Below are 22,404 nucleotides of genomic sequence, written 5' to 3' on the forward strand. Positions count from 1 at the left end.
TAATAGCTGATGTTTATTGAGAGCATACTATATGCCTGGTATATTCCTAAACATTTTAACTGAAATTAGCTGATACAAATCTCATCAACTCTGTGAGGCAGATCTCTACTTCCCTACACCTCAACCCCTGGAAGATACTATTTTTCTTTTTCACAAGGAAGTTGAGGCACAGTGATGGTTAATAATTTGTCTAGGGTTGCAGGCCTAACAAATGACTGAAGAGAAGGAGGCAAAATGGCTCCAGAATTTGTGCCCTTAATGGTGCTCTGTTCCCTCTCAGCTGCTCAGGAGTGAATCTACTACTGTTTTGACACTTAGCAGACACAACCTTGTCCCTTTGTTTTATGGACCCTTCGTCTTGCCATAGGGTAACATAAACCTTATAATTCACTGCCAAATGGATCTAAACCTTCTCATACTAAGTAGTTATATGATGGTTTGGATACTCTAGCATCACGGATAATGCTGTGAGATTTCCTGAATCTGAAGCTGTTGGGTTTGGCCAGATCTGGAACATTCAATTGGTAGAAAGATGCCCAGAAATGCCCAGAAATTAGGTGACATAGATTTCTAGCCTGCACTTAAACTATGACCTTTGACAGGTCATTTTGTTTTACTGCCTGTGGAAAGGGGAAAATAATATCTAACCCAGCCTTTATTTTTTAATCATGGTCTTTGTATAGATTTTTAAGCTTTTTAGAAGAACAGTTGTATGCATTCAAAGTAGTATCATACTCATAATTTGTTAAAATAGCATTATGTTGGTACAAATTCAAAAGAATATATTGTCAGCATAGTAAGATTGAGAAACAAAGTTCTTAGCAAAATGTCTTTTTTCTTCTAAAGGACCCTCTCTTCCTCTGCATACCTGTATATATTTTTGTGCATACATGTATGTGCTTGTGTGTATATATGTTTAAATATATGTGCTTCTAAAAGTATTGTACCAATTTTTTCAAATGCTGAAAATGGTATATTTTTTCTGGGCAAAATTACCATATTATAGAAACTTTTCAAGGTCTGGGGGTCTGTGTTTTCTTATACTTTGTATTGCTAATCCCATCTGTCATAGAGCCTTCTATATCACATCCCTAAATATAATATCATAGGGTATAATATTCTTTTTTTTTTCCTTTGGTCATGCCACGTGGCTTGTAGGATCTTAGCTCCCCAACCAGGAATTGAACCTGGGCGCATGGCAGTGAAAGCGCTGAGTCCTAACCACTGGACCACTGGGGAATTCCTGTGGTTATAATATTCTTGATTGAATTAAAGCATTAAGGGTAAGCCTGTACCATATATAAAGTTTGTAAGTATAGGTGATATGGAAAATTTAAACTGATAAACATCAGTTATATTGAGAGAAAATATATTCTTATTTGGAAAAAAAATTAACAACTTGTGTAACACCCCAAGGTATCTAGAATTATCCAAGTGGGAAGAAACCTTAGATATAAATTGGAATTTGACTTCCTCATAGTTCCTCGTATTGTAAGAGACAAAGCTGGGATGGTAACCTAGGTCTTATGATTACCAATGTGGAGTTTAATTATATCATCATATCTTTAGTAAATCACTTCAGTAAGTAATTTTTATGTGCTCAGTGGTAGCTTTATCTTTTTAAAGACGTGTATTCTATAGACATAGAGAATGGATGTATGGATACGGGGGAGGGGGGAAGGGGGATGGGATGAATTGGGAGATTGGGATTGATAATATACACTACTATGTATAAAATAGATGACTAATGAGAACCTACTGTATAGCACAGGGAACTCTACTCAGTGCTCTGTGGTGACCTAAATGGGAAGGAAATCCAAAAAAGAGGGGATATATGTATACATATAGCTGATTCACTTTGCTGTACAGCAGAAGCTAACACAGCATTGTAAAGCAACTATACTCCAATAAAAATTAATTAAAAAAAAAGTGTATTCTAGAGTTAAAGAGTTGTCTTTGGTAAGAAAACTACCTTTGACCTGGTAAATGCAGGATTTATCATGTAAGGAAATGCATTCTAGAATAAAAACTTCCATGACATGATCTTAGGACATGTAGGTAGTTTTTCACAGTGGTTTCACATATGTCCTCTCATTTGAGTAACATTTCTGGAAGAGAGTTAATTTAGGGATTATTATTGCTTTTATGGGTAAGGCAGTTGAACACTTAGGTTTTTTTTTTTTTTTTTAACCGGTACGCGGGCCTCCCACTGTTGTAGCCTCTCTCCCGTTGCAGAGCACAGGCTCCGGACGCGCAGGCTCAGCAGCCATGGCTCACGGGCCTAGCCGCTCCGCGGCATGTGGGATCCTCCCGGACCAGGGCACGAACCCGTGTCCCCTGCCTCGGCAGGCGGACTCTCAACCACTGCGCCACCAGGGAAGCCCAACACTTAGTTTTTAAAACAATCTGGGGAACAAGTCTCAAGCTTGTCTATTATTTTATTAATTGATTTTCCTTGGTGTTTATTGGATATTTAAAATGACGAATTGAAAATGTTAATAAACATTGAGCAAACATTGATATACTTCGCTTTTAAAAACAAAAAAATGACAACATTTTTATTTTTTATAGACAATTTTTTTAGAGCAGGTTTAGATTTACAACATTGAGAGGAAGGTACAGCGGTTTCTCATTTACCCATTATCAACATCGTTCACCAGAATTGTCCTTTTTTGTTGTTTTTTTTCTTAATACCAAGGATGAACCTGTATTGACACATCATTATTACCCAAAATCTGTAGTTTACTTTAGGATTCACTCTTGATGTTGTATATTCTATGGGTTTGGACAAAAGTATAATGACATATCCATCATTATAATATCATACAGAGTATTTTCACTGCTCTAAAATTCCTCTGTGCTCTGCCTATTCCTCCCTCCATCCACCACAACCCCTGATCTTTTTATCGTCTCGTAATCCCTTCTCAGCCTTTTGGCTAAGATCAGGTATATTGTCTCCATAATTTTGCCTTTTCTAAGATGTCATATAGTTGGAATCTTATACTATGTAGGCTTTTCAGATTGTTTTCTTTCACTTAGTAATATACATTTAAGCTTCTTTCATGTCTTTTCATGGCTTCATAGTTCATTTGTTTTTAGTGCTGAATAATATTCTGTTGTCTGGATATACCACAGTTTATGTATCCATTTACCTATTGAAGGACATCTTGGTTGTGTCCAAGTTTTGGCAATTATGAACGAAGATTCTGTAAACATTTGTGCAGGTATTTGTGTGGATGTAGTTTTCAACTTCTTTGGTTAAATACCAAGGAGCATAATTGCTGGATTGTATGGTAAAAGCATGCTGTGTTTCATAAAGAACCATCAAACTGTCTTCCAAAGTGACTGTACCATTTTGCATTCCCCCCAGCAATGTATGAGAGTTCCTGTTGCTCCACATCTTTGTAAGCATTTGGTGTTGTCAGTATATTGCATTTTGGCCATTTTAATAGGAGTGTAGTGTATACCCCATTGTTTTAACTTGCATTTCCCTGATGCCGTGTTATGTGGAACATCTTTTCATGTGCTTATTTGCTATCTGTATACAGGCATACCTTGGAGATATTGTGGGTTCAGTGCCAGACCACTGCAATAAAGTGAATATTGCAATAAAATGAGCCAATAATTTTTTGGTTTCCCAGTGTGCATATAAAAGTTATGTTTACACTGCACTGTAGTCTATTAAGTGTGCAATAGCATTATGTCTAAAAAAAGTACATACCTTAATTAAAAAATACTCTCTTACTAGAAAATGTTAACTATCATCTGACAATGCAGTTGCCACAAACCTTCAGTTAGTAAAAACCACAATATCTGCAAAGTGAAATAAAGCAGAGCTCAATAAAATGAGGTGTACCTGTGTCTTCTTTGGTGAGTTGTCTATTAAGGTCCTCGGCCCATTTTTTAAGAGGTTTTCTCCCCCGTATATTTTAGATAACAGTCCTTTATCAGGTGTTTTTTTTTCTCTTGACATCATCTTTAGCAGAGCCGAAATTTTTAATTAAAAAAAAAAATCCAAAAAAAAATCCAGCTTATCAGTGATATCTTTCATGGATCATGCCTTTGGTGTTGTATCTATAAAGTCATCGCCATACCCAAAGTCATACAGTTTTTTTTTTGTTTTAATTTATTTATTTTATTTGTTTTTGGCTGCCTTGGGTCTTCGTCGCTGTGCGTGGGTTTTCTCTAGTTGTGGGGGCTACTCTTCAGGCAGTGGGCAGGCCTCTCATTGCGGTGGCTTCTCTTGTTGCAGAGCACGGGGCTCTAGGGACGCGGGCTTCAATAGTTGTGGCCCACGGGCTTAGTTGCTCCACGGCATGTGGGATCTTCCCGGACCAAGGCTCGAACCTGTGTCCCCTGCATTGGCAGGCAGATTCTTAACCACTGCACCACCAGGGAAGCCCCGAGTCATACAGTTTTTATCCTACCTTATACTCAAGGAGTTTTATAGTTTTGCATTTTACATTTAGGCCTGTGAGTTAAGTTTGGAGTTAATTTTTTAAGGGTATAAGGTTCATGTGTAGATTCATTTTTTTCCATGTCGATGTCCAGTTTGTTGAAGAGCCTGTTTTTGCTTCATGTGTTGCCTTTGCTTTTTTGTCAAAGATCAGCTGAGTATATTTATGTGGGTCTATTTCTAGGCTATTTTGTTCCATTGGTCTATTCATCTATTCTTTTACCAATACCACACTGTTTTGATTATTGTAGTTTTGTAGTAAATCTTGAAGTCAGGTAGCATCAGTTTTCCAACCTTGTTCTTCTCCTTCAACATTATGGTACCTATTCTGGTCTTTTGCCTTTTTATATAAACTTTAGAATCAGTTCGTTGATGTCCATACAGTAACTTCCTGGCAATTTGATTGGAATTGCATTGAATCTATAGATCAAGATGGTAAAAACTGACAACTCAAAATATTGAGTCTTCCTTTCCATGAACTCTTTCTGTCCATGAATATGGAATATCTCTCCATTTATTTAATTCTTTTTTGATTTTGTAGTTTTTCTCATATTGTACATATTTTGTACAATATCTTGTACATATTTTGTTAGATTTATACTTAAACGTTCAAACTTTTGGGAGCTAACATAAATGGTATTGTGTTTTTAATTTCAAATTGCACTTGTTCATTATTGGTACATAGGAAAGCAGTAGACTTTTTGTATATTGTATCCTGCAACTTTGCTATAATCACTTATTAGTTCTAGAAGTTTTTTGGTTGATTCTTTTGGATGTTTAACATAGACAGTCATGTCATCTGTAAACAAAGAGAGCTCTGTGTCTTCCTTTCCAATCTGTATATCTTTTATTTCCTTTTCTTGTCTTACTGCATTAGCAAAGACTTCCAGTATCATGTTGAAAAGGAGTAGTGACAGTAGGAGACAGTGAGAGTAGGAGACAGTCTTGCTTTGTACCTGATTTTAGTTGGAAAACTTCCAGTTTCTCACCATTAAGTATGATGTTAGCTGTAGGTTTTTTTGTATCTAGTCTTTGTCAAGATTTTTAATTGACTTCTTAGCTCTGGAAAAAGAAGAAACAAGCTGATTAAAAACCTTGACAGAGGAATATAAGCAGTTAAATATCCTTGATAGAAGAAAATAAAATCTAAAAATAAGTTGTTCAGAGAGAAAAGAGGGCAGGCACCATTCTAGTTTTTAAAAACAAAAGAAAACCATAAAAATATCTTTGGGAATAACTGAGGATTTGGGCTTTTTCAGCAAATTTTCCTATGTTCTGCAGAATATAAGATTTTGTTTGAAAGAGTTCCTAGCACTCTTGGAGGCAAAAGATTGCCCACATACTGCTCTTTTGGTTGCTCTGCTGCCAGATGAAGTGAACTAGCAATAAGGAACGGTTTCTTCTGTTCTTTTTTTGTATGACTAGTTTTCATGTATATAATCTGTAAATACATATATTGTAAGTATGTAGAAAAAGATGTGGCCACGTAAACATGGAACTTAACAGTTGTATGTTACATGTGGGAAGTGAGATGTAGAACAGAATGAAGTAGAACTTTGAGTTTTTTCTCTATATACTTCTATATTTGAGCTTAAAAAAAGAATTATTTGTTCTTTTAGCAATTAAAATCAGAAAGGGAAAAGTATGGGAAAATAACTTATTTTAAAAAGACCTTAATACTGTTGAAATCCTTATGATTTTTTTTTTGAAATCCTTATGATTTAAGGTAGATTTTTTAAAAGTGGAGATGTGGAACTGACGGTGGTAACAAATTATATGTCTGAGATTACAATATGACTTTTAGAAATATTAAAGTGTTCTATATTACCTTGTTAACTGAATTACTGACTCCAAGACCTTGAAATATAGAATATTCTATGTAATGGCTCGATGGTTTTGAGTATTTCAGATGGCTCCTTGCCTATAAATATCTTTAGTCAGTGTAGTTCTAAAGTGTGCTCATTTTCAACTGCTCTAGTTGGATTTAATTTCCTCCAACCACAAAGATTAGGCAAAATGTACCACTCCCAATCTTCCCAATCCCAAGTGAATTTTCTGGGGTTTTGTTGACCTTGAATAATGACAACTATGATCTCTGTTCTCCCTCTTAGGGATTTTTTGCCTCTATTTTTTGATGGATTTTTTTCCCCTCTACTTTAAGATAGAAATATGCAAAGGTCAATGTTAGTATTTTACTGATAACTAACCTTAAATATTCTTATTTATCTGTATCGTTCTTCTCATTTAGCTTATTCCGTAAGTCAACTACATATTTGGAAGAAATCAACTTTTCCCTTATTTATTAGAATTTGTCCTTTTTTTGTGTGTGTGTTGTGATGTGTTTAGAATAATTATAGGCCAAATTCCTGCCCTCCATTCTAGTGGAGGTTACAGAAAATCAACACATAAAGAAATAAATAATTTCAAATAGTGCTAAGAAAGGAGTGATTAGGGTTGGTATGGCCCTAACATATGGAGTTGGGCAATATTACAACTGGAGGACTACATACCAAAATGTTTAAATGTTTGAAAGTATGGATCAAGCTACATCTTTAGTGCAGCCTTAGTTCCAGCTCTGCATCCTGAGTTCCCAGGAACCTGAATCTTTAAGACCCACAGGCTAAAGCAGCTACTTTCTTCTGGTCAGCCTTTCCACTTGCTAGTCTGATTACTAGCATGGGTCTGCTAGGGCAGGACGGGGCAGGGATGATTGGGTGGTGCCTGGACCCATCTAAAACAGTATATGAACTGATCCTGTCAATTTGCAGGAATCTCGTTAACCTTGCCAGCTTCTTTCTTTTCCAACTCAAGACTTCCAGGAAGTTCTAAGTTCTTCCCCAAATTGTACTACCCAAGAAGGGAGGAAAGAAGGGATGGAGGTATTTGGGAAACTTGGCTTGCCTGGGCAATCACTTTGGTGAATTTAGGACAGCCAGGTTTAACTGATTAAAGATTTTATAAGTAGCCATTCTTTCTAGGATTTCTCAGGGCAGAAGCTGTGGTGATTTTCTCCTTTCTCCACATATACTAGGTCACTCTCAGTTCTTTATCCTCTGGCCTGGGGGCCTCCTTCAGCTAGCACCTCTCCCTTTTGAGTAACTGCCACTTACTCAATTGCTAACGGAACTTTAAAAAACTTCCTTACAAAGGCTGAAAGGGGAAAAAAAGTTTTTGTTTTAGTGATTATGATATGCAGTGTTCTCTAAAGTGCAGGCCCCTGCCAGGTCTAAGGGTGATACTGGACTGAGAGTGGAGTTGACCCTAGACTGCTCTTTTATGTGCCTCTTTGACTTCCCCCTGTCCTGCTATCTGAGTCCTCCCAGATCCCAAATCAATTTTTAAAAACTTGTATATTTGTTTAATTTGTAAAACTAAACTGGTAACCCTTGGGACACCTATGTCTGAAGTAGGCTCCAAATGAAAATGAACTTTTTTCCCAAAGGTTTTTAATAAGAGTTTAAGCAGCAATGATTAATTTTCCTGCCCCCCCGCAGCCCCCCCAAACAAAGAAACACCAAAACAAAGGCAAACTATATACAGTGTTGTTGCCGATTTGAATACTAGCTTAAAAGTTATATTTTCCTCCTTACAGGTGTGAAAGTTGCGTGGACTTACTCTTTGTGAGAGGAGCTGGAAACTGTCCTGAGTGTGGCACTCCACTTAGAAAGAGCAACTTCAGGGTACAACTCTTTGAAGATCCTACTGTTGACAAGGAAGTTGAGATTCGGAAAAAAGTGCTAAAGATGTAAGTGTTAATGTTTGAATGATTCAGTTCACAAAGAAGACTTTAACAATTACTTCTGTAATTGATATAATTATTTACTTGTAGAAATGTGGACAGTTTGACAAGTGAATAAGTATAAATTCATTTATGTAATTGTTCAGTGTTAAAAAAATTATTAAGGTCTTAGAGAACTCAGTAATATTAATTATCTAATCTTTTTTTTATTTGTCTGCGTCAGGTGTTAGTTGAGGCATGTGGGATCTTTTGTTGCGTCCCACAGGCTCTTCGTTGTGGCGTGCGGGCTTCTCTCTAGTTGTGGCGTCTGGGTTTTCTCTTCTCTAATTGTGGCATGCAGGCTCCTGAGTGCGTGGGCTCTGTAGTTTGTGGAACGCGGGCTCTCTCTAGATGAGCGTGCGAGCTCAGTAGTTGTGGCGTGCGGGCTTAGTTGTCCCACTGCATGTGGGATCTTAGTTCCCCTACCAGGGATCGAACTACCGTCCCCTGCATTGGAAGGTGGATTCTTTACCACTGGACCACCAGGGAAGTCCCTAATTATCTAATCTTTGTTAGAGAAGTGTAAATCTTTTTTATTAAAAAATTAAAAAAAATTTTTTGGCCACTCCATGCAGCTTGCAGGATCTCAGTTCCCTACCAGGGATGGAACCTGGACCATGGCAGTGAAAGCCCAGAATCCTAACTACTAGGCCATCGGGGAACTCCCAGAGAAGAGTAAATCCTCCAAATTGATGGCTTCACAATTTATTTGCTTTATTTATTCTTTAATTTAATTAGTAAATATATACTGAGTACCTATTCTGTTCGAACAGTGTTATACATATTAGGCCCTCGAAAGGCTTACAGTACAGTAGCTTGGATAGCATAGACATAGACAGTAAAACAGGCAAACAAAACAAATATGTGATTATACATTGAGAAAAATGCTATGAAGTTAGGGACTGAATGTTGTTGTGAGTCAGTGATGTAAGGTAAGGCCTGAGGAGGTAACATTTAAGTTGAGATTGAAAGCTATTAGAGAAAAATCAGCATTAGCTACAATTTATTTTGATAGATCTCTGTGTGTATGTGAGTACATAAATATTTCTAATATTCTTTGTCACTTATGATTTAATTTTTTACTCTTTGTTAATAGTTTTGGATTTCATTTTATCTGTACTTTTGTTATAAGCCACTTTATTGTTTTTTATTTATTTTTTTGTTCTTTCTTTTTAAACATCTTTATTGGAGTATAATTGCTTTACAATGGTATGTTAGTTTTATTGTTTTTTAGGTTTAAAGAATTAATATCTACCTATCTAGGTGGTCTACATTTCAACATTGGTCACCAATGTTTTAGTGGCATCTTTCTAGGTACTTTACTAGATAAAGTGTTACTTTATCAATACCCCAAGCTACTCTTTTAGTTTTTGGATTGCTTATGGGAGATAGTCTCTCTTAGATTCTTATCTTTTTCATTAAGCCCTCTCGTTTCCTAATTCTTCACAGGCACACTTATAATATTTATAGATTTTCTTGATCTAGCATCCTTTAGACTGTAACTGTCATGAAAAACAGGCAGCTGTCTTTTTATTTATTTATTTTTTAATTTTTAGAGAAACATTTTATTTGTTTATTTTATTTTTTAAAATTTATTTATTTATTTTTGGCTGTGTTGGGTCTTTGTTGCTGCACTCAGGCTTTCTCTAGTTGCGGCGAGTGGGGATTACTGTTCTTTGTGGTGCACGGGCTTCTCATTGCAGTGGCTTCCCTTGTTGCGGAGCATGGGCTCGTGGGCTCAGTAGTTGTGGTGCACGGGCTCAGTTGCTCCGCGGCATGTGGGATCTTCCTGGAGCAGGGATTGAACCCGTGTCCCCTGAATTGGCAGGTGGATTCTTAACCACTGTGCCACCAGGGAAATCCCAGGAAGGTGTCTTTTTAATTAATTTTAGCTTTCTGGAAATTAGTGACTCTATTTATTAGAAGTAAACAATATCATAATTCTAATGATAGACCTTGTTTAAGCTCATTTCCCATTTCTTCAGTGTCCTAATTTCTTTATTTTTCCCTTAAGTCTTAGGATTTTACATGTTGTACCATTATCTCCTGATTCTACTCCTTCTCTGTAGTCATAAGAATTTAAGAACAACATTCTTGCTGTAGTTACAAACCTGGTGTCAAGAAAACTGTTTTACGCTGTAAGCAGTCCTTTTTTATGTATCATGTATGAATTAGTAAGAACAAACAAACCAGTTAGTTACTATTGAAAGCAAATGATATGGAATATGTTCATTTTTTTCTTCTCTTAAAGATACAATAAAAGGGAAGAAGACTTTCCTAGTCTAAGAGAGTATAATGATTTCCTGGAAGAAGTGGAAGAAATTGGTATGTTTTTAATGCTTATACTTTTGGTGTGCCAGCCTGTGTGCTTTTATCTTTTAGATGCCTAGGAGAACATCTCATATAAAAGTCTCTGACAGGTTTTGTTGTGGTAGCTGATGTTTACCTAATTATTTTGCATTGCACTTAAAGGACATACTTAAGTAATAAACATTTTGTCTTAGGAAAAATATGACTAATAGAGGTACTACTACTTTATAGCTGGGAAGCAAGGCTCTATGTGTATATATCATCTATACGTTGATGATGTATTAGAGTAAACAAGAAAAAAATATTCAGTTTTTTAAGAAATAGGGTTTCCATGGTGACTAAAGCCATATGTTGTTTATCATCATTTATGCTTCTGTGCATGCAGTAATTTGAAAATACTTTGAAGCAGTTGACTGTTGAAGTGGCATTCTATTATTCAATGTTATTCTAGAATCTGAAGTTAGAGTAATCTTAGTGCTTATTCTTTCTATTGTGATTAGTCAAAAAGAAGCGTTCATCAAAAGAAAGTATTGTTTCTGTTTTTTTAATAAGATGTCACAGATGTTAAAAAGTCTGAATTTGTTATACATCAATTAAAATAATTAATGTTGTTTTTTAAAAACCTGCCATAATATTACTCACCATAGGTTTGGAAATAATACAAAAATTAGAGACTATGAAAATTAGAACAAGATTAAGAGAATTAAACAGTTATCTTTTTATTCTTCTCTCAAACCTGATAACCAAGCTATACTCACATTAGTTCGTATTTAAAATATGATTATAATAAAATTTATCATTCTTTAAAATATTTATATATGGTAAATATTTAGAAAATTCAAATTCCTGAGGAATGGAGTATTCTAGTTCCTTTAATTTCTTTATTAACTAAGAAAAACCCAGAAAATCTTTTGTTTCACCTGTTATTGAAACTTTTCTAAAATATCTAAGTTCATTTATTATATCATAGCAAGTAGCATGTACAGACATAAGTTAGGCTTTTTCTGGGATCTTTTAGTGCCTTGGAGCCATTGCTTTTTAATTCTAATTGTATTCATTGTACTTTGTATGCAGTCTTAGCAACCATGAATGGCTATGAACTTTAGCTGAAAAGATGGTAGAATTCGGAGTGCTAAGACAAAGTAGAAAAGTTAGGATGTAGACTGAGACGATAAACTGAAAACAAATCTGCAAGAATGGGCAAGTGTGCAGGTATGTAGAAATCTGACTATACTTAGATATTTGGTTTAGGACAGGCAGTTGGACACCAAGCAGGAAGACACTTAGCTTACATTTATTATGAAGGCCGTGTTGTTATTCAAAAGTCTGGTCAGGCAATAAAGGGAAAGGAGATTATAGATGTCACAGAGCAAGTTGAATACATGGTCTCAAGTCCAAGCAGGCAGGTAGGATAATTAAAAGAAACTGATGGACCAAGAAGGTGGGGAAGATGGGATCTTGATTCTGGAACAAGGTTTTAGTTGAGCCATGATTTTAAGAAATACATGTTTTTTGCTATGAAGTTTGAAGATATGAACAACCTGAGGGCCCATAGGTAAAATCGAGTCCAGAAGTGGGAGCTAAGATTGACAGGTAAGAGCAAGTCCAGATATTAGGGCTTACAATATGCCATTTTTTCTTTACCAGATAAGAAAGCTGGCTCAGAGCATTTAATCTGAAAGTGATTCTGCTATTATGTATTGATATATTCATGAAGGACTATCTTTAGTTGCATTATGTTGATGCTCTCTTAACAAAACTCCGCTTAATTGACTCATTGGAGTAACTGATATTTCCCAGTCCTTCTGTAACATGTAGTGACTGATGATCGAAGCATAATGAATGCATGATGAATCTTGTCCATTAGAAGATTTCTGTACCTCTGTATTTCTCTCACCAGTTCAGTTATATATCGAGTTGGTTGTACTGGTAACCAAACCTTCTTATGTCAGTTGTACTTGTTATTGTAATTAATTTAATTAAGTAGTTTATAAGATTGGGAAAAATTACAAACCTCTAGAAGGATTCTAGTTCTCAGGTCCTTGGTCCATTTTAAAAAGATGGAAACTGAGCAGTATAAATGACAGGTATGGTTTATACAAGACGGAAGCACAATTCCCATTAAAAACTGTATCTTGACTGTGTGTTATTACATTAGAGAATGACTATACACTTACTGCATATGCTTTAAGTTAAAATAAAGTGTTTAAGAAGAGTGTATGTATGTTTCCCTTCTTTAACAGACTTTTCTAAGTAATCAACTACTGATCCTGATCATGTTGGACAAAGAGCAGTTCTGCTGCATTTGAAAATATTGATGAAGTTTGGGACCTCGCTTCATGGACTTATAGTTTATTTTCTGAACTTTAGCTCAGTTCAGCAAATAGTAATTGTTCTATGTGAACTATTTACTTGCTGAGGATATATGATCTTTGTGTTCAGTAAGTTCATACTCTAAAGGGGGAGATAATTATGTAATTATAATTTAATGTGAAAGCAGTGTAGGCATTTATTTATAAAGTGTTTCAGGAATATAGATAGCAAAACGGTTAATTCAGCATTAGGAAATAGAGGTAAAGTTTGAACACATTTGAGTTCGATCTTAAAAGATGAATAGTGGTTTACCAGGTAGAAAGAGGATGGAAGAACATTTGTAGCAAAAGACAAAGTCACAGAGATATAAAAGTGTTGAGCGTGTTGGGTAATGTAGCAAGTAATCTGTTATAGGTAGGTAGACATGGGGAATGACTAGCAATGAGGTTTGAAAAACAGATTGGACCTGGGTTAATGAGGGCTTTGTAAGCTAGACTGTAAGGGTAAGATTTTATTCTGTGGCCAGCCACATACTGTGGTAGTGATGTGGAATATTGACAGGAGATACTCGAGGCTGGGAAACCATTTTTTAGGGGCTGTAGCAGCAATTTGGGTGAGAAATAATGAGTGCTTAGAGTAGGTAGTAACTGAGGGAGGTAGGTAAAAGGGATATTTTAGAACTAAAATATTCGAGTGACTAATTTCGTGTAGGAAGTGAGGTTAGAAAGAGCAGGCAAGGATGAATTGCAGTATTCTGACCTTGAGCAGTTGCTGGTGTTAATCTAGAAAATAAAAGTGGGAGAACTGGCATTATTTTCCATTGTTTTGTTGGGTAGAGAGTATGGAAATGAGGGTAAGACCAGTTTTAGCCCTCTTAAATTTTGTTAGGGTGTGACTGCACCACTTAGTTATGTGTCATTGTTCTGATTGTTATGGTATAAATAAAACGTTCTTTTTTTAAAAAATCTTTTTTAAAATCTTGTTTCAGTACCTGTGTACTTTGTATCTTATTCATGCTTTTAAAGGAGATTAGTTGGATGTTTGTGGTATCTGTATTGGCTATCTCTGTGTTAATCAAAAGTATTATTTTCACAACTCTTGAGATAGGCATTTTAATCCCTGTTTTGCATATGGAGAGGGGGCACAGAGAGTTTAAGTATTGTGCTGAAGATCACATTGCTAGTAAATAATGGAGCCAGATTTTGAACATGGGTTTTCCTCTCTCAGAGCCCATGGAAGTGCTTAGTAGTCTCAGAGTAGTTAGTAGTCTGAGTCTAGAACATGGGATGCAGATTGGTAGAATAGTGGGAGATGAGAGAAAAAAGTAGGTTGGAGCTATATTTTGAAGGATCTTAAAGAAGTTTGGAAGGAAGGAAGGAAGGTAAGAGGGTGATTCTGAAGATGGTTAGAGTGAAAGGAATAGAGTTGGTAGGGTGGCTAAGGACTCAGTGTTTGAGGATTTATAAATTGGGGATTGGTCATTTTGTTATATAAATTTCATTATGAATCCTTTGAATATCATGAATATAAAAATTTTAAAGTATTAGAATTTCGAATAATGGCATAAAAATTACAGTAGAGGGGGCACACATGAAGGTGAACTTTCTTATAGCATTAATAATAGGCTCTTTTCTGTGGTTATGACAATCTAAACATAAAAATTCTTGTTCCTTTTGGCCTCAGGGATTATCTCAAAGGTTTGTCCTTAGTTTCATAATAAACATTCTTTTGGTTCAGGGTATGCTTATTTTAAAAGGGTGAGAAAGTCCTAAGGGCTTTAATTATAAATTCTGGATGTCAAAAAGACTTCAAAATTGTACTCAAATAACATTAAATCTTTCAGAAAATACAGTAGGTTTTTTGTTGGCTTTTAATACTTGACTAAAGGCAGGTCAACCTCTGAGCTAAACTAGTAACCAGATAGATAAAGGGCCAAATGATTGTTACAGAAAATTTTTCCTTTTTCTTCAAGGCTATTATACCAACCTGATTCATTGTGGCATGAATGAGACTTGCTTCTTCTGAAAATGTTTCAAAATTGTAATCCACTTTTATGTTTTTTTTCTTTTTTTTAAAGGAAGAGATTTGTATTACTTATGATTATAATTTGTATCTATTATATTGCTGTTACCTTTGCTTTTTCAATTAAAAAATGAAATAAATTAGTTACTTTAGTTTCATTAGAATTCATCATAAAGTTTTTAATAAGCATAAAAGAAGGAAATTGCCTATAAACAGACAGTTTTCACTTAGATTTTAACTTTCCTGTTTCTAGGTTCTATTTAATGGGAAGTTTAAATTAGTACATTGTCTAGCTTGCTGATAAATTGTAATTTTTTTTCTTAAACTGCTGTAAACATTCTAGTAGAGTTCAACATAGGATATCAACTTGATTACCTTTACTTGTCAGTAGATTCATACCATAAGAAACAAAGATTTTTTCCTGTAGTTTTGCACCTGCTTACTTTGCCATTCTGTATAATTCAGTTCTGTAATTATAAAGCTCATTTAAATTAAATCTATATTTATAAAGATAATTATAAATATTAGCATTGATTTAATTTTGCTTTTTTTTTTTGCGCGGTATGCGGGCCTCTCACTGTTGTGGCCTCTCCCGTTGAGGAGCACAGGCTCCGGACGCACAGACTCAGCGGCCATGGCTCACGGGCCCAGCCGCTCCGTGGCATGTGGGATCTTCCCGGACCGGGGCACGAACCCCTGTCCCCTGCATCGGCAGGCGGACTCTCAACCACTGCGCCACTAGGGAAGCCCTGATTTATTTTTTATTTTAGTTTCTTATTGAGTTATAATTAACATGCAATATTGTCTTAGTTTCAGGTATACAACATAGTGATTCGATATGATCACTGCAATAAGACCGGTTCTCATCCATCACTATAGAAAGCAGTTACAGTATTATTGACTATATTCCCTATGTACATTACATCCCTATGACTTATGACTTACTTTAAGCAGGCAGTTTGTACCTCTTAATCAGCTTTACCTATTTCGTCCATTCCCTCACCCCCAGCATTGGTTTATTTTTTTTTTTCCCTTTTGTAATAATTCAACAAGCATTTCTTGAGCTCTTACCAGATGAGAAGTTCCTGTTGTTTTTTAAATAGACTTTATTTTTTAGAGCAGTTTTAGATTCACAGCAAAATTAAAGGGAATGTACAGAGAGTTCCTGTATACCCCTTGTGCCACACATGCACAGACCTCCCTCACTATCAACATACCCCACTAGAGTGGTAAATTTGTTACAGTCAATGAACCTACATTGACATATCGTTATCTCCTAAGTCCATAGTTTACATTAGGGTTTACTCTTGGTGTTGTACATTTTATGGGTTTGGATAAATGTATAATGGCATGTATCTACCATTATAGTATTGTACAGAATAGTTTTGCTACCCAGAAATTCCTCTGTGTTCTGCCTGTTTGTCCCTCCTTCCCCCGAATCCCTGGCAACCACTGATCTTTTTACTGTCTCCGTATTTTTGCCTTTTCCAGAGTGTCATATAGTTGGAATCGTACAGTATGTAGCCTTATCAAATTGTTTTCTTTCTCATAGTAATATGCATTTAAGGTTCCTCCATGTCTTTTCATGGTTTTATAGCTTATTATTATTACTGTTATTATTTGGTGCTGAATAATATCCCATTGTCTGGATATATTATAGTTTATTTATCTTTTCAAACTACTGAAGGACATCTTGATTGCTTCCATGTTTTGGCAATTATGAATAAAGCTGCTGTAAACATTTGTATGCAGCCTTTTGTGTGGACATGGTTTTTAACTCCTTTCGATAAATACCAAGGAGGGCAGTTGCTGGATTGTATGATAAGAGTATCTTTCGTTTTGTAAGAAACTGTCAGACTGTTTTCCAAAGTGCTGGGCCATTTTGCATTCCCACTGCAGTGTATGAGAGTTCCTGTTGCTCACATCCTTGCCAGTATTTGGTGTCATCATGTGTTGGTTTTTGCCCATTCTAATGGGTGTATAGTGAAAGTTTTTTATTTAAATGCTGGGAGTGATAAAGCAGAATCAGTCCTAGAATCTGCCCTCAAGGACCACTCTATTAGGTCAAATAGATAGGCACATTGAAAATAATTATACAGGGTAGAAAGTGGATAAATACCACCAGAATGATATTACGTAATCTGTTGTGAGCATTCAGGGGTGGAGAGATGTAGGGGATTTCTAACTGCAAAGTGAGTTATAGCATTCAGGGATGGAGGATGGAGAGGATTTGCACCTGCAAAGTGAGTTATGAGGAAGAGCTGCTGATTAAGCTGGATATAGAAGGGTAGCCAGATACAGATATTCACAGTTGTTCTGGGTTGAGGCTGGTACTAAGATGGGCCCTGTGGGAGCAGTTTGCTCACAGGTATGGAAATAGGAAAGTGTGGCCTGTACAGATGCAGAGAAATAGCTGAACTGGGCTAGCAGTGGTCTTCAGGCATAGAGAGAAGCAATAAAACTAGCATTGTAGACAAAAGTTCACGCTTTGGAACACAACGCTGTGAATCAACTGTACTCCAATAGAAATTAAAAAAAAATTTCAGGCTTTGGAATCAGCCTAGGTTAAAATCCTGTTTCCAACATTTACTATACCTTGGACGTAGTTATTTAATATCTTTAAACCTTATCTGTAAAGTGTAAATGACAGTAGTACCTCACATATCTCATAAGATTATCAGGAGGATTAAGTGATATAATTAGGTCAAATGCTAGATGTAGTGCCTATCATACGTGTTTTATAGATAGATCCTTGAGATGTTTCATAGATCCACATGCGCGTGCCCACATACACGCGCTATAGAGGTTTTTTTTTTTTTTTTTAATTGGGGTATAGTTGTTTTACATCAAGCAGAGTTTTGAGAAGGAGATCACTTCAAGAAGACAAATGAAGGAAAACTACTTTGGTTGGATTGCTCAATCTCTCTTTCCCTTGGTTCTTGAAGAGGCTCTGAGGAATCTGCAAAACTCTCAAAGCAGAGAGGGAAAAGTAATGTAAGACTGGATTTTTTTCAAGGCATTGTGAATGGAGAAGTGATGATACAGAGATTATAGAAAATATGATGAAGTGCAAAGTAAAGAATGCTGTGTATGTGTATACATATCATGTAAAGTAGAGAGAGATTTTTATATGAGCTGTGAATAATTTTTCCACTTTATAAGAGAAGGAAGTTATTTCTAGTTAGGGGAACCAGGGAGAACTTCATGGAAAAGATAGTATTTGGGTAGACATTTGAAGATTGGGTATATTTTCAAAAATAAGAAAGGGGGATCAGGCATTCTGGGCAATGGTATGATCAAAGGAACTGGACCAGGAAATGTGGGGAACATTTGGGAAATGCACACCTGTCTAGTTTCAAGATGGGTCTTTATTGAGGGGAGATAAAACTAGTTATAGCCAAATTAGGAAGGGCTCTGAATTCTAAAAGTGTTTGATTTTTTTTTTTTCCTAGTAAAAGGGGGAAGGCAGACGGGATGAGAGAGGACTATAGGATGGTAGAGGTGGAAGGTGATTTGAGGTGTGCTTCAGAAATATTAGTCTTGCAGCATTGTATACTACGGATGGGGTTAGGGAATAGGGAAAGATGCAAAGATTCTGGAGACAGGAAGTTAAGTCAGAGATTAAATTATCCAGGGAGAAATAAGATCCTGGCTTGGAGTACTGGCAGGTACATTGAAAATAAGGGCAGTTTTAAAGAGATTTTGGTGGTAGAATCTGTAGTATTTTGCAGCTGGTGCTTATGGAGTGCAAAGGACAGTGGGTCACATGAATGAGATGTTAAATCCTGGTGTCTTAGCATGATAGTCATATCATTAACGGGTAAAGAATTTACAAGGAGGAGTAAATTTGGAGATGTTTATGTGCTGGGTTTTCTAAATTGTACTTTGAGATGGTATCAGCTTTTCCTGGCATTTCTTTGCTTGAAACTGTGGCAAGTTATGAGATTACCCAAGGAACATAGAGGGAGGAAGGAGGGCAAAAGTCAGAATCATGCAGTGTACCTAGAGAGCAAGATGAGGCAGAGATGGAAACAAGAATGGGTAGTTGTAGTAGTAGGAAGGAGATCAGGAGAAAATATTAACAAATTAGTCACGGGAAGGACATGCTGAGGAAAAAAAAGTGATCAAAATTGTTAAGTGGGCATAGATGTTGAGGGTGGTAGAGGTTGTGAAAGATTTTTGGATTTGGTGGCTCAGTGGATGGCTGTTAAATGCAAGGAGTAAATTGTGAGTGGTTGGCAAGGATAGTGCAATCAGAATGGATCACAGTTGTCTTTCTGAGGGCTGTTGCTAGTTCAGAACTTCTTTCTCTGACTATTTTGTGTTGGGGCCAAAGTGTGATTTATAGGGAATGCCCTATGTTGCATCCTAGACAGATTCCCTGGTTTACCACCATTATTATTTTCTTTTCTACTTTGTGATTAAAAAAGCTGGAGCAATAGCTAGAGGGCTGTTGTTTCTCATTTTCTCTCACTTCTCCCAGAGTTTTAAAATTGCATGTAATAGAATTGAGAATTGCTTCTTTTTTTTCTACATACTTAAATAAGCCTGGATTTTCAACAATGATTATGATAAATTGATGTTCTGAAATAAGTTGGTCCTTTGAAGAGATAAAAATTAAATTATGGATCAGATTGGTCTTTTGAGTATGTTTAATGGCCTTACTCAACAAAACAGATAACCCTCTGTTGGGCTTCCAATATTACTTTTCAACTCTTACAGACCTAATGCAAAAATCTAGGAACTATTTGAGATGGTTATTAGTTAAATGAAGGAGTGAGATGGGGAAGGAATCTGTAGAAACATGGAGTAAAGCAGAGTTATTTAGGGTAGATCAAACCTGTTTATAGGTCAAGCTGGAGGAAGCAGTGGTAAGTAATTGGAGAAGGGATAGAAGGGCTAATAATGGATGCACAAACATTATGAGGAATCCAAGGGAAGTCTGGATTGAATTATGGAACAGGAGAGACAACGATGATGATCCTTCTTTAGACGGGCTGATACAAACACTGAAAGGGGTAGGGCAGTGGGGCAGTACTTCAAAATATGAATTTATATATACTAAAATAGTTTTTTTGGTTCAGAGTATTATAATAACCTTTTTATTTACATATGTAAACTTAGAAGGGAGTAAGGCATTTATAATTAAAATTATTTTGAGTTGGAATTATAAAAAGATCGTTCTAAGTCACTGAAAGTTTATCACCTATCTGAACATATCTCAGTGGCTTCTCTTACTAAATTATTTCAGTCTTAAGTTTTGGTGCCAGATTTTCCTTTACCTTCCTTGTTAATTTTTGACTCATGTATTTCATAGTTTCCCAGATCTAGACTATATGGTAAATGATTCAAGCTTGTGTCTAGCCATGTTGAGGATCAGAATAAAACCTGTTCTAGTTTGATAATATTTTTTTATTCCTTTGGATAATTTTTCTGTTTCTGGCACATAGATTCTTTTCAGTATTGATTCTGACTAGTATAGTAGGTCCCAGACTTAACTCTTTTTATTTAAAAACTTAAGCAATCTTTTTTATACTTTTACAGTTAAAATGGGCACTATAAAAATCAAATCCAGTGTGATTATGGCAAGCACGTATCTTAGGTTTTTTGAGGTGATTCAGATCTTTAGATAGTCTGTGTGATAGTCTGACAGTCTCTCCTTATATTTGGTTCAGAAAACATAGTTGCTGAACTAGAGCTAGTTTCTTAAGCTATAAAGACTGTCAACCTGATGAATTAAGAAATCACTGTGATGAATATTTGGTTTTTATTATCTTCTCAAGATTTATGTTAAAACTGTATTTCATGTCAGTGTTTCTTTTCTGATGCAGTTTTCAACTTGACCAACAATGTGGATTTGGACAACACCAAAAAGAAAATGGAGATATACCAAAAGGAAAACAAAGATGTCATTCAGAAAAATAAGTTAAAGCTGGTTGGTTGCTAAGTATTTTCTTCTTCTTTTGTATTAGAGATGAATGCTTCCACATGATCCTTTAAAAAGCTATCTTTCTCTAAAACTAGTTATATTTACAAAGACTTTAGCTGAAATTAATGCCAGAAATACTAATATATGTATATAGGCATATAGGTACGAGGCACACATTACTATAGCAAAGACAGTTTTGATGGCATTGTTAAAATATATCCTGTAAAGGAAAAATAATTATAGACATGCAAAGATTTAATTAACTTACACAATTTAGCTATCATTTCTTCAGTACAACTTGGCTTTCTAGTTTTGGGGGAGAAAGCAGAGGTAATTGTTTTTGAGGTACTGTATCAGGAATTTGTAATCATTGGTAAAAATGATATAGATATATTTGGATTACATAGCTTGTATTTTCATCTTGTACTTAGAAGGACTTCCTTTTTATAGTCTTTAAGTGTTTCATTTAGGCACTTCTTTCCTGCAATAAAACTCTCAAGGAATTGACATTCTATTCCATTCATATCCAGCCTGGCTTCCTTAGAAAGGTGTCTCATTTCTGAAAGCATCAGTGTGCCATAAAAATTACTCTCTTTGCTCAGTAGCCTTCTCTGGGTACATCAGAAGATACATGCAAAATAGGTATGCCCAGGTAACTTGTTGCATTAGCTCTGTTTAAATTAATAAGGTTCTTTTCAAGTGAGTGCTTTTTTCATTTATCATTTTAAAGTAGCAAATAATATTGAGTGTTGAAAGAATAATCTAATTTTAGGCTGGTTATATTATTTTAAAGTAGGAATTTCTAATTATTTGAAAACTTTATAATGATAGGTTATTGAATACAGTTGACCCTTGAACAACACAAGTTTGAACTGCGCGGGTCCACTTAACACCTGGATTATTTTCAATAGTAAATGCTACAGTACCACACGATGAGAAGTTGGTTGAATCCTTGGATGCAGAACTGCAGATACAGAGGGAACCACTGATAAGGAGGGCAGACTATAAATTATACACAGATTTTCAATTGTGCAAAGGGTCAGCGCCCCTAACCCCCTGTGTTGTACAAGCATCAACTTGTATTTTATGTAATGCATGTTACAGTGACTGCATTTATTCTTCATATTAACGTTTAGCACCTGGATCTATTATAACAAAGGATTTTGGTCAGTAATTCATTATCATTTATTAATTGGTCATTCTGTGCTGAGCATTTTATCTATTAGTGATACTTACTATCTCTATTTGTTTTTGGCATAAATACAGACATAGGACCATTTTTTAAGATGGTGCAAATTAACATATATCAGTAACTATGGTATCATTGGGTAGAGACAGTTCTCAAGTGGCCCAAGGAGTGTGGACTATATGACTGATGTCTTTTTGCAAACCTGAGGTAGCAACTTGCCTTTAATGTCTTTGTGAAAGTTGAAGTCTTACTGTTCCAAAACGATCAGAATTGTGTCAAAAAGGAAAAAAAAAAGCAATCTCTTGCATGATTAGGTACATGAAATGACCCATTTCTGACATAGAGAAACTATTACTGAGTTGTCTGCTAACGTGATCTTATTTGTCTCATGGAGTTGGCACCTAGCA

General features: G+C 35.7%; 1 protein-coding gene across 2 annotated transcripts in view; it reads left to right on the forward strand.

Moving 5' to 3' along the window:
• The window catches only part of MNAT1 (MNAT1 component of CDK activating kinase), a 210,983-nt gene that overhangs the window by 37,522 nt on the left and 151,057 nt on the right, over positions 1 to 22,404 (forward strand). For both annotated transcript variants that reach the window (XR_003795844.1, XM_029237486.1), the window contains exons 2-4: positions 8,049 to 8,201; positions 10,486 to 10,559; positions 20,711 to 20,814. Coding sequence is in view for 1 of the 2 variants with exons in the window: in XM_029237486.1 (XP_029093319.1) it covers positions 8,049 to 8,201; positions 10,486 to 10,559; positions 20,711 to 20,814 (331 nt within the window). In the remaining variant the exon portion in view is untranslated. The remainder of the gene's footprint in view (positions 1 to 8,048; positions 8,202 to 10,485; positions 10,560 to 20,710; positions 20,815 to 22,404) is intronic.

Source organism: Monodon monoceros, unplaced genomic scaffold, assembly GCF_005190385.1.
Source record: "Monodon monoceros isolate NGI ecotype Baffin Bay Population unplaced genomic scaffold, NGI_Narwhal_1 Super_Scaffold_21, whole genome shotgun sequence".
Lineage (NCBI taxonomy): Eukaryota > Metazoa > Chordata > Mammalia > Artiodactyla > Monodontidae > Monodon > Monodon monoceros.